This window comes from Larimichthys crocea, chromosome XIII (assembly GCF_000972845.2).
Source record: "Larimichthys crocea isolate SSNF chromosome XIII, L_crocea_2.0, whole genome shotgun sequence".
NCBI lineage: Eukaryota > Metazoa > Chordata > Actinopteri > Sciaenidae > Larimichthys > Larimichthys crocea.
The window spans coordinates 12191346-12205285 of NC_040023.1; the positions used below are offsets into that span (position 1 = coordinate 12191346).

Below are 13940 nucleotides of genomic sequence, written 5' to 3' on the forward strand. Positions count from 1 at the left end.
TGACCTTTGACTTCAGTGATTTCTCCACAACCTACTCAACCCTCTGGAACGCCTTCTCAGCATCCAAGGAAATTATTACCTTGGGAATGACAGGGTTGGGGGAGCCAATAATGTTGAGTAGTCTGGTCTGTGAAAATCAGGGTAGGCAGGCTTGTTGCAGCCGTGTGGCGACGACCTTGGTGAGGATCTTTTGGTCCACGTTCAAACGCGAGATAGGCCTGTAGTTGCTGCAAGGGGGTCCTTATCCTTTTTAAGTGAGAGAGAAATATTAGCTTCCGATAGGGCTGAGGGTAATCTACCACTTAGCGAATGATTCATTATAATCATTGACTAAATGTGGGGAGATTAGGTTAGAGAATGCAGGGGATTGCCATTTTGTAGCTGTCCAATTGCCTTCGGTACTTCAGTCAATGAGATTGGTGCGCCTAGTTCGTTAGCCAGACCAGTATCGACTTTGGGGTATTGAATGAACTCTAGGGGGTTGTGTTTATTCCAGATTTCAGGTGAGTACTGTGAAGTGTAGAGATTTGAATAGACATTAAAAAACGCATTGTTTACCGACGATGTTACTGTTTTAATGTTCATATTGTTACGACCTTGGCTCAGAAAGTCATTTGGTTCCATCATGGTTCTCTCTGTGATCCACTGCTCAGCTCTGGCCTCAGTGCTGCAGTCCATGGAGGCTCTGGATGAGTTGGACCTGCAGCACAAAACATCATGGGAGGGAGAACTAAGACTAAAACCACCTGGGAGGAACTGCAGACAGGCCGAGTAAGTCCAGACGTGATGAACGTTATGAATCAGTTTAGATCGTTTTTTCACAGATGTCCTTGAGCAGTTTCACCTCAGTGCAAAACAACAGTTTGGTTGTTTAACATTATTCTATTTATTTTTAATAAATTAAACATTTCTGCATCTACAGGTAATTGGTAACAGGTTACTGCTACGATCATCTTGCCTTAAGTGTAAAATGTAAACTGAAACAAAATCAACTGAACATTGTAACTTCATATTTAATTGAAAATAACACAAAGACAACTGATCAAATGTTGAACCTGAGAAACTGTTTTGGGTGTTTCCAGAGCAGCTGCACGGCTCAAAGAACAAACAGTTACTTTAAACCTGATCTGTAACTTTCTGGGATTGTGTTCGTCTCTACAGGATTGAACTCACAGCTGGTGGACACAAAACAGGTGAGTACTGAATCAATGTGCCCCATTCATCAAGCCAATAAACATTAGTTTCATTTATATGGTGATTCTGGCCTAAAGTACCTAGTATTGTAACGTATACTTTGATGAGGTCGTCTAGCTTTTAGAATATTCAGGTTTTTATTTTTTAAGTAAATTTCCATTTTTAATCTCAGAACTTTGAGTTTTTCTCTCTGAATATTACCCCAGTCTCAGCTGGATCCGTATGAAAGTGACTGTTTGTTATCTTCCAGGTCCAAAACGCAAAACTCAGAATAAGGACTCAGCGGAGAGGCTGTTCTCCGTTCATATAGAGTTGATAAACTGAGGATGAAATGCAGTCAGGGAAAACACAAAGACTCAGCAGAGAGCTGAAGGGAAATGAAGCCAGCTCGATCCCGATCAAAGCTTTCCTTCAGGTGGATCCAGTCCTTCACAAGTGTTTAAATTAAGCTGAAGTGAAAGCTGTTTCCTTCACAGCACTAAATATAAACATGCAAAGACTGTGGCTGAGTGTGCTAGTATGATTAAACAAGATGTTTTATTTTTATATGACTCAGAATTTAAGATGTTATTAAGACAAAAACAGACTTCACTCGTTACAGCTCACGATACACAAGTAGATGAATGAAAATAAAACAATAAAAATCAAATATATACTAGAAATTGTTATGAGAATTTTTAAGGAACAACCCTTAAATAAAAAGGACTGGATTCAAAGTATCAAAGTTTAAGTTGAATTTATTATTCTTGTACAAGAAGGAGCGTTTAACAGTGCAACACAGAGGGGTTACAGAGAAAAGGCTCCCTGAGGAGCTCTAACTGTAATAATTATCTAATATAATAAGGGAAGTGCACGAGACATGCAAAAACAGGAAACACACATTATATGAGTTAAAACATCTGAACCCTGTATAATCCTAATTTTTTATAACAGAAATAGAAAAATAATAAGGGTTGTGTACACTATATGTTAATTTTAATGTATGTGTGCTGTGTTAGTGGTTCATTTTAATGAGTTAATGAGTTCTTATTTCTATTTTTAACGTTTTATATATATTTTTTTATTTGTAAAGCTAATTTGAATCCAGATTCATCTTTAAGTTGATCCACACATTTTATTTGTCTCCTATAAAGATGCATAACCAAGCTGTCTGAGATCCATTCTTATGTTTGTTAAATGATAAACCTGAATTTTGATCAAAGAAAATGCAGAATACGAATCACTAGAGCTGCTTTGCCATGAAATGTATATTATTATTATTATTATTATTATTATTATTATTATTATTATTATTATTAGTAGTAGTAGTAGTATTTTTATTATTATTATATGCTGTTATTGACAATAACACCACCATTAAATCATCAGTACTATTACCATCTATCTATCTATCAATCTATTTGTCATGTAATGTAGCATAAAATGGAATTACTCAGGTAAAGTACAAGTACCTCAAATTGTTACTCAAGTACTCATATATTTTGTAACTGCTTTAAATTAAATGGAAAGAAAATAGTAATGAATGAATCGTCAAGGAGCTTTTATTGTGAAAACCGAGACTGTAAACCGGACGTGGTGTTCTTTATCTTCCGGTGTGGCGCGTCTTGAATCCTCCGCTCGTACCGATGCTAACAGCTCGTGTCTGCTGTCAGTGTGTTTCATGTGTGAAATAAATCAAACTGAGCAGGAATGTCGCTTTCCACCGCTCGCTCCTTCCTGTCCGAGGCTTGTTATGGCGAACAGGAGCTGGACGCGAACTCCGCGCTCATGGAGCTGGACAAAGGTGCGTTAGCTCGGCGGCTAACGCCTTAGCATGCAGTGTGATGTGTTGTTACTGACTGTTTCAGTCTGTTGTTACTGACTGTTTCAGTCTGTTGTTACTGACTGTTTCAGTTTGTTGTTACTGACTGTTTCAGTCTGTTGTTACTGACTGTTTCACGACCACAGAGAAGAGTTTAGAGTTGCACCTCGCTTTGTGAGAGGCGAGGGTACAGAACGAGGGTACAAACTGTTTCAAATGAAAGACCACATTTCCGAGAGTTAAGTCCCTCAGTCTATGGACACACCGTTATCCCCCCACGTTTGAAAACCACTATCACAAACATCCCAGGCTGACATCTGGATTATTCACGAGGGGTGAAAATAATGTGAACCTTTACTTTCCCTCAGTCGACATTACACGCCAGGCCTTACGTGTATTAAGTGTAACCGATTATACTAATTCAGTCTGATGATCTTTTGATTCATAAGAACAGACAACCCCTAGTGGATATTTTGGAAGGGAAGTCTTTCAGATCCCAACCAAATAGAGTTGAGGCATTACATCCCAGATCAAATATACTCATGTGGAGTACAAACTGATATGTTCTGACATTTGGTAAGTCTAAACCCCCACAGAACCTGAAGCTGCAAGGTGGCCATCTAAGTTTTGGTCTTGGCTCCATAGGATAGGAACTAGCCAGCATGCAAGTCTCGTTCATCACCTATTTTTAAAATATAGGATCGGAATTTCTTATTTGAAACAGTACAACAAAGCCGCGGCAATATATTTATTTTCAAACCAATGGATATGCGTCTACGCCAGGAAGACAGCAGAAATTCCATCGCTCCAAATCCTGCGCACTCTCTCAAACTCACAGGGGAACAAAGTTTGCCTTCTACATTTGCTTAAATTAGGGGTTTTGCATATACTCAGGTATACAAATCCTGCAGGAGACCACTAAAGGAAAGGAAGGTAAGCACTCGTATCAATTAGACTCCAAGTGGCATAGCTTCAGACTTGGTCAATAAATTTTATTCATCCCCGAGAATTTATTAATATACGTCAATAATGTTAGAGCAGAGCGAATTGACACCTCTGGATTGGGAAATCAATATCAACACAGCATCTGCAATACAGACAATCTTGTGCCCATAAATCCACTAGATAGACCCGTATATCACGGTGCCACCCTTATGGCTTCCGCCAATGGTTCCGATGGCAATGCAAACAAGATGGGGAACAAGGGCAGCCTTGCCTCGTTCCTCTGAGCATTGGAAACACCGTCCGATCTCAGCCCATTATTCAAAATAAGCCGCCTGAGGATTATCATACAAAATTGGACCCACCTAAGAAATTCATCACGAGACCAAATGTATTTAAAAAGCATAAAAAAATAAGCCCATCTACTCGGCAAACGCTTTCACAGGCAGCTGAGAGACCCCCCGAGCAACCGCCCATCAATGTCTCTCCTTGCTGAAAGCTTGAATTACATGAGAAGGCAACCTGACATATTACAGGAGTTACGAACCTTTTTATAAACCTGTTTGATCTTCTTTTAATATTTTAAGGCAGAAGGCCCCTTCACGTTGAGTACGCTAGGATTTTTAACAGTATCTTCGCGTCTACATTAAGAGAGCTTTAATCGGCTATATGAAGAACAAGACTCTTGCACTTCCCCTTTTTCAGAATGAGGACAAATATTTTTGCTGGTTGGGGAGTGGTTTCAACATATCAAGTAATGGGTCTACATAATCAAATCCACAATTTTTTTATAAAATTCACTACTAACACCCATCAGAACCCGGGGCTTTTCCGTTCTGTAAGGTTTTATAGCATTCACTATCATCGACTTCTGGAAATGGGGTGCATTGCAGAATTGGTCCGCCTGTTTGTGAAATAGTAGGCAATTAAGATATACAAAGAATATCCTCCATCAAATCCCAGTGCGGTCCTGCGGTTGTTCAGATGCATACAGTCCCTACAATAACAAAAGTCTTTAAAGATTCATTTATAGACTTATTGTCATATATACGAGTATTTGGCATCACAAAGGCTGCGATAGGCTTGGATTCTGATCTTTTTTTGGTATGCCAATATTTTCTGTCCAGTGTTATAACCATGTTCATAAAATTTTGTCTAGTAAATTTTAATTGGATCCTCATCTTGGTTAAGAGGTTATTCTAAGGTTGACCTGACTGCCGATTTCTCGCAATAACGCAGAGTAGGAGAACAAACTATAGGTCTCTTTCTTTGGCTTTAAGCTCATTCATTAACAGATTTTGCTTTACCTCATTTTCTGCCCGCCGCTTGCTTGCTGAAAATGAACTAAAATCCCTCTAAATACTACTCCTTACTAGTTAACATAGGAGGGCAGGTTTATCCATCGACTGTGAGTTAATAAAAAGAAATATCTAAAAACTCAGTGTTTACCAGATAGGAATACGAAAGCATGCCTTTAAATAGTTGTTTCCGTCTCCAGTATTTTACTCTGTTTCTATACCTTTAAGAGAGAGGTCCAGCCCGCACATTGCTGTCGAGATGACAATATTACCTATTATACAAGATAAAACTGAATGTAAAAAAAAAAAAAAGTAATCTTCCTTGTTGACACCTATGGGGTGCAGAAAAAAAAGTGTATTCCTTACCCCAAAGGAGATTGGTCCCTCCATACATCAACAAATCCTTAATCTCTTCCATATAGATTGGTGACTTAGCTTGAGAGAAGAGGTGAAGCTTTGTGGGGAATCTGTCAATAAGGGGATTCCGTATACAATAAAATCCCCACCCACTAGGAAATATCTGGGGGATCTCAGAAAAATCTAAGAATACCTTAGTTATAAAATCTGACGGGTCAGAGGGGGGTAATAGTATATCAGTATGGAAAAAAAACCGTACCTAGTAGTTGCCCTTGACTATCACATACCTCCATATTGTCTTTAACATAGTCTATTATTGAAAAAGGAAGATCTTCTCACAGGAATTGCCACTCCTCTACTTCTTGAAGTAAAATGAAGAGAAAAATACCTGTTCAATCCCCACCTGCTGTAGTTTTCGGTGTTCTACTTCATCCAGATTTGTTTCTTGCAAAAGCGCAATATCAAGTGTTCCTTTTCAGACAGTGGGAATTTTCCTTCTTTAAAGGACTATGGACCCCTCTTACTTCCATGTACACAGGCGTAGCTTATTACTTGCCCATACCGCTTGATCGACCCTCTATATAGACACATAACTCACTTGAGCACCGAACTGAAACAGCATAATACAGTAAACAGTCCATGCGCTGGGACAAAACAAAACTCTGAAACGGAGCTAATTCATACAAACAACAAAGCCCAAATACATGGGGGCTGTCCTGCCACTTGACCCGCAGGCCTTTTACAACCTCTTCCACATCGCTCTCTCCGCCTCTTTTTAAAAAAAGAAGAAGTAAACGGATCTGTCATAATAAATCAATGAGGCTGTGCCCTGTCCCTTTCTGGCACTCCTCATAGAATAAAACAAACCGAGGTTGCTCACAGTGACCATAACTTTTGTGGATAAAATTACCCGTGTTCATGTTCACAAATATATAACGTATACGCAATATATGCCCGATACGGAGCAATCAGAACTACTCACTTAACGTGTATGAATTAAATCAGGCAACATAAAGCCACGTACTGCAGACACATTACTGGGAGCAGTGTCCTCACACCTCTGCTCCATTGAATGTAGAAGCGAAGCGGCTTCTTTCGGCGTGTCGAATCTCCTCTGAGTCCCGTTCACCATCCCTTCGAGTATCCGGGCACAGCAACGCTAGTCCATGTTCATTTTCCTCAGCTGCGCTTTATGTCATCGAAAGCTTATCATCTCCAGACCACTTTCAACTGAATAGTCATTAAAGAAGGAGATTCTGGGTTCCTTATGTGGGGGTCCCCTGGTTAGACTGGCGGGACCGAGCCCACGCTGCCTCCATCACAAGTTGTTGTTCACGTGAAGTTATGAAACACTTAACTATCAGCGGCCTGGGACGTTGACCGGTGCGGGTTTAAGTGCTAGGGACCGTGAGCCCGATCAGCTTCAGGCGTCCGCCTTTGAATCCATTTGGAGGAACTCAGGGATCACCTTTTGAAGAATTCACTGATCCGAGCTTCTGGGCGTCAGGTAAGCCAACCTACGTATGTTGCATCTGCGACCTCGGTTGTCGAGATCGCAATGTGCTCCCGCAACGTCGTGCACTTGCTTGTCTCGAGATACGCCAACCTCGCCTCCGATGATGTAGCTGCGGCTCCGAACAAGCCAATCCGTTTCTCTGCTTCGCCCACTCGGGCGACAACCGCCCTTATCTGCGAGGTCTGTTCTTTAATGGCTTCCAGGACAGTGGAAATCTTGGTGTCGATTACTTTAGTAAGGTTTCAGTTTATTCTGTCCAGGGCTTGAACAATATATACTCATAGAGCCGGAATTAGCATCCGCCTCGGCATCCCAACGAGACACGTGGCTCCCCTCTTCATTTCAACATTAGCAGGAGTTCTTTCGACAAATTTTTCGTGCTTCTGGGCATGTTGTCCGGGGCTTTTGAAAAATAACCGTCCAGACTCATGTTAGAAAACTTCCCGTCCAATTCCCCACTTTTCACCGTTCAAATGTGTAAAATAGAAATTAAACTGACAAATGCCACCGGAGCGGGAATGTATCTGTCAGTTGCAGCCTGTTGATGGCTACTGTGTAACACGCTGTTGGTAAATCAACCTCTATGGCTGAACCTTTCAAAACACAGTGCAGTTATCCGGAATATTTATACACTCGTGTAAACGTGTCATAAAAATGGGCTGAAATTGTGAGAGCACAACAATCGAGACTGCATCCAGCGCTACTATCGTCACCCAAAGCCACTCTCACCCGTTTACAGAGCTACAATTATTCCATATATGTGTCGATTGGATTGTCCTGTCTAATGAATATCTGTCTGTCTTTCTCCCTGTCTGACTCTCAGAGATACATTCCCTCACTTACATCTACAGGCCTTCTCCAAACCAGTCAACCTGCCGGCATCCATGACTTCACAGCCATGGGTCTGCTGGTAAAAGGATGATCGACTACTATGACAGCGACGTTCAGAAGAAGTTCCCAAAGAGGACTGGATGAAAACTCGGATGGATGAGAACTACTGGAAAAAAGGCACACAGTCCCGCCAGAGCAAGCACCAGTGGTTCAAAGTCAACATGGAGATTCTGATGAAACGAATGAGACAGATGAGTGTGGTAAGATCCATGAGATGTGAAGGACCAAAGGACTGTTTTTGGTGTTTTACTGATCGCTTCAGTCAAACAAAAGCATTTCATTTGTCCATGTTTCATTATGTCTCTGTCCTGTCGTCACCCTCTGGTTGCAGACGTCCATATTCTCTCAGTGGATGCACGGATGTAGGGCGAAGAGAATCCTGATGGATCTTTGAGATTTGTCCAAGGCAAGGACATGTACAACTACGACGGACAAGACTTCCTGTCCTTTGACGAGTCAATGCAGTCTGGGTCGCCCCAGTTGACGCAGCAGTTAGAGACACGAGGAGTGGGACGAGGTCGGGTCCTTAAAGAATACACCAAAGGCTACCTGGAGAACGAGTGCATAGAATGGTTGACCAAGTTCATTACGTATGAGAAAGAGCAGCTGAGAACAGCATAGTACGACTGAAGGCCATTCATCAAATAAAAACTTACAAATTAATTTGAGATTATAATCGAAACCCTAATGTTACAAAGAGTATTGTGTGTATTGACTTTGGTCACTAACAGTCTAATAATGTAATTGTCAACCTGCAGGCCTAATTATGAAGCACGTAGTTTTATGAAGAAAAGTATTGTATGTGTTGCTTTACGTCACTTTACATGATTTCCAGAGCCACCTGAAGTGCACCTGTTCACAAAGAACAGCAGAGTTCAGACAACTCCATCTTGACGGCCTGGTCTCAGGATTCTACCCGAAAGACATCCAGCTGGTAATGAACGGGGCGACCTACCCTAACTAGACAGGTGGTGTGGAGACCTTTGGCGTTCGACCAAACGAAGATGACACCTACCAGAGAAGAGACTACGTGGAGATTTTGAAGAGTGACAAATCCAAATCACACCTGTCACGTGATTCACCGTGCATCCGGGTTAAATGTTGAGAAGAATGGGGTAAGAACACATGTCAGTGATGTCTCTGAAACCATTGAAATGATCTGCACACACACACACACACACACACACACACACACACACCACACCACACCTTTTATGGCCATCCTACCACCATTGCTTCAGACCTTTTAAACTCCTTTGCTTGCAGGTCTGGACGATCATACGAGTTAAATCGTACAACAGCTAGAAGTTTTTATAAATCTGAATTTCTTTTATAATAGAATGATAATCATTAAGTGAACTGTACATTAAACTAACATGAATCTTTTTCTGTTTTAGTACACAGATTCATCATGAGGAAGTGGGCCGGTGGTTGGCAGGCTGTTGGGGTGTCTTATGGTCCTGTTCCTGATCGTGGCTGTGGTGCTGTGTGTCCTGGTAAGAAATGCAAATGGTAGGTGCCACCCTGAGCAGAGAGACAGAGATGTCATGTGATTTTCTGATCTCATTGACACCTTTCAGTCGCTTCAAAATGGGTGCTTCTTTCTCTTCTCCGGGTCATCTCGTTCTCTCAACAGGTCCTCTGGCAGATCTGGTGAGTTTTCTTTGTTGATGATTTGAAGTTGTACCGAGTGACACGTTGTCGTCTGTCCCCCGTTGGTCCGAGCTCAGCACTACAACTGGCAACAAGTAAAGATACTGTCCATCAGGAAGTCCATAATCACAGAGAGTTGAGGCAGAGCAGGATGCCGAGGCATCAGGAGACAACATCATCAAACTGTGACCTGGCCTCTGTTGGTCTCTGAGGCTGTGTTACAGTTTGAATTGACTGTGATAGGTTCCATAAATAACCGAGCTGCATGACACTGTGACTGTCCACATAGACAAACATCAAACAGATAAAAACAGTTTGTTCTGTGTGTGTTAACTTTGTCTTTGTTCACAGACAATCCAAGTGATGTGGGAGTGCCTCTCAATGGTAAGTGCTTTATTTCCCTGGGGTTAGTGTTCTGGAGTTTTCTATCCTGAGGTCACACAAGGTCCCGTGTGGGCCTTGAGGTCCGTGTGGGCCTTGAGGTCCTCAGCACAGTATTAGTTTGTTTGGCTTTGGTTGGAACAGTGGGTGCCAGTCTATCTCACACTGTGGTGTCCAGGGTCACGAGACCTGTTGCTGCCTTCATAGACTATGAGCTTGTTGTTGACGGTCCAATCTGCGTAAACAGACATCTGTGTCTCCAGGGTTGGCTGGTTGTGGGCTGGTCTGGTCCAAAATGCCAGTGCCGATTTTTGTCCAAGTCCGCCCCTGTCTGTGACTAATTCTGGGCGTGTAGTATTTGTTCTGTTATATTGGGTTTAAAGTCGATCCACCCCGGATGAGTTGGGCAGAATGTGAGACCGACTCAGACACTTCTGATGAACTTTGAGAGTGTCTCTTAATTCTCCTTTGCCAAGCGTCAATAAATATACAGCATAAGACATCAGAGGCTCTGAACACTTTCTGAACTCCTGACCATTGACCTTGATTCCAGTGATTTCTCACAACCTACTCAACCCTCTGGAACGCCTTCTCAGCATCCAAGGAAATATTACTTGGGATGACAGGGTTGGGGGAGCCAATATGTTGAGTAGTCTGGTCTGTGAAAATCAGGGTAGGCAGGCTTGTTGCAGCCGTGTGGCGACGACCTTGGTGAGGATCTTTTGGTCCACGGTCAAACACGAGATAGGCCTGTAGTTGCTGCAAGGGGTCCTTCTTTTTTAAGTGAGAGAAAATATTAGCTTTCGATAGGGCTGAGGGTAATCTACCACTTGGAATGATTCATTAAATCATTGACTAATGTGGGGAGATTAGGTTAGAGAATGCAGGATTGCCATTTTGTAGCTGTCCAATTGCCTTCGGTACTTCAGTCACATGGATTGGTGCCGCTAGTTCGTTAGCCAGACCAGTATCGACTTTTGGGTATTGAATGAACTCTAGGGGGTTGTGTTATTCCAGATTTCAGGTGAGTACTGTGAAGTGTAGAGATTTGAATAGACATTAAAAAACGCATTGTTTACCGACGATGTTACTGTTTAATGTTCATATTGTTACGACCTTGGCTCAGAAAGTCATTTGGTTCCATCATGTTTCTCCTGTGATCCACTGCTCAGCTCTGGCCTCAGTGTGCAGTCCATGGAGGTCTGGATGAGTTGGACCTGCAACACAAACATCATGGGAGGGAGAACTAAGACTAAAACCACCTGGGAGGAACTCTGACAGGCCGAGTAAGTCCAGACGTGATGACGTTATGAATCAGTTTAGATCGTTTTTTCACAGATGTCCTTGAGCAGTTTCACTCACGTGCAAAACAACAGTTTGGTTGTTTAACTTATTCTATTTTTTTTAATAATAAAAACATTTCTGCATCTACAGGTAATTGGTAACAGGTTACTGCTACGATATCTTGCCTTAAGTGTAAAATGTAAACTGAAACAAAATCAACTGAACATTGTAACTTCATATTAATTAAAATAACACAAAGACAACTGATCAAATGTTGAACCTGAGAAACTGTTTTGGGTGTTTTCCAGAGCAGCTGCACGGCTCAAAGAACAAAACAGTTACTTTAAACCTGATCTGTAACTTTCTGGATGTGTTCGTCTCTACAGGATTGAACTCACAGCTGGTGGACACAAAACAGGTGGTACTGAATCAATGTGCCCCATTCATCAAGCCAATAAACATTGTTTCACTTATATGGTGATTCTGGCCTAAAGTACCTAGTATTGTAACGTAACTTTGATGAGTCGTCTACGTAAATTTCCATTTTTACTTCAGAACTTTGAGTTTTTCTCCTGAATATTCCCCAGTCTCCGCTGGCTCCGTATGAAAGTGACTGTTTGTTATCTCCAGGTCCAAACGCAAAACTCAGAGAAGGACTCCGCGGCGGAGGCTGTTCTCCGTTCATATGAGTTGTAAACTGAGGATGAAATGCAGTCAGGGAAAACACAAAGACTCAGCAGAGAGCTGAAGGGAAATGAAGCCAGCTCGATCCCGATCAAAGCTTTCCTTCCGGTGGATCCAGTCTTCACGACAGTGTTTAAATTAAGCTGAAGTGAAAGCGTTTTCCTTCACAGCACTAAATATAATATGCAAGACTGTGGCGGTGTGCTAGATGATTAAACAGAGGTTTTATTTTTATATGACTCAGAATTAGATGTTATTAAGACAAAAACAGACTTCACTCGTTACAGCTCACGATACACAAGTAGATGAATGAAATAAAAACAATAAAATCAAATATATACTAGAAATGTTATGAGAATTTTTAAGGAACAACCCTTAATAAAAAGGACTGGATTCAAAGTATCAAAGTTTAGTTAAGGTCGTTAGGTACTGTGGGGTTAGGAACCTGTGGGTCGTTGTCTCAACCCCCCTCTTGTGAGTCGTTCAGGTCACTGTGTTGATTATAATTTTATTCTTGAAGTGCACGAGACATGCAAAAACAGAAACACACATTATATGAGTTAAAAACATCTAAATCCTGATAATCCCAATTTTTTATAACAGAATAGAAAAATAATAAGGGTTGTGTACACTATATGTTAATTTTAAGGTATGTGTGCTTTGTTAGTGGTTCATTTTATGAGTTAATGAGTTCTTTATTTCTATTTTAACGTTTTATATATATTTTTAATTGTTAAAAGCTAATTTGAATCCAGATTCATCTTTAAGTTGATCCACACATTTTATTTTCTTCCTATAAAGATGCATAACCAAGCTGTCTGAGATCCATTCTAGTTTGTTAAATGATAAACCTGAATTTTGATCAAAGAAAATGCAGAATACGAACCACTAGAGCTGCTTTGCCATGAATGTATATTTTATTTATTATTATTATTATTTTATTATTATTAGTATTATTTGGAAGAATGAGTCTCCTCCAGGGGCCTCGGCCATGAGTCTCTGAATATATATAAAAATATTATTTCTCATATTTAATTTGATTAAGTCACTGTTTCCACGTGTGCACACACCTGTCCTTGTTTGTCTCTCTGTGTTTTTTTAAATATTTTTATTATTATTTGTTTTTGTTTACGCACGCACGTTATCGGCCAACCCACATAGTCCCTCTTCATCTTCCCCTCTTCCTCTCTTTAAAATTAACTTGTTTCCACCCACCGAACATCAATATTTTACTCCAATTAATTCTTGCAAAAATATTATCATTCATTATCCAACTTCTAAAATAGATATACAATATCAAACTATGAAAAATTATATATTTTTTTACATAAAATATCCCCATTAAAACTCCTCTTAATTCTATAATACTTCTATAATTTACTCATACAAAAAATAAAAATTCATTACCTACAAATATTATATATACCTAAAATATATAATCAATCACTCCCTTATAACCAATATATTTTCTTTTCATTCCTAATCCTTCATGTATACAATTAAAAATTTACCTCCTTTCCTCCTTTCCCTTCCTCTCTCTTAAAAAATATACCCAAATTTAATTTCCCTTTAAAATTATCATTTATTTACCATATCACTTAATTATTTTCTTCCAAAACCAAATACAAAACATAAAAAAAATCAAATATTCATTCCAACACACCTAATTACTCTCCACCAAACAAACAACCTTATGCCTTATAAATACACAAATTCACCCATCTCAACATATTTAGATAACCATTTAAACAATAATAATAATATTACCCATATCCTAATTTTTTTCCTGATAAAACCTACTATAAATCTTAAAATTACTTTAAATTATAACCCTAAAATTCTTTATATCCAAATATAATTTAACTATCATATCTCTATTTTATAATTACTTAATCCCCTAAACCACCCACAATATATCTATCCCCGGGCCACTTTAACC

General features: G+C 40.2%; 1 protein-coding gene across 1 annotated transcript in view; it reads left to right on the forward strand.

Annotated features, from left to right (window-relative positions):
- The window catches only part of LOC109140329 (HLA class I histocompatibility antigen, B-53 alpha chain), a 19163-nt gene extending 9485 nt beyond the window's left edge, over positions 1-9678 (forward strand). The window contains exon 9 of the mRNA XM_027287045.1: positions 9613-9678. Within this exon, the coding sequence (XP_027142846.1) occupies positions 9613-9678 (66 nt within the window). The remainder of the gene's footprint in view (positions 1-9612) is intronic.
- The last annotated feature ends 4262 nt before the right edge of the window (positions 9679-13940 follow it).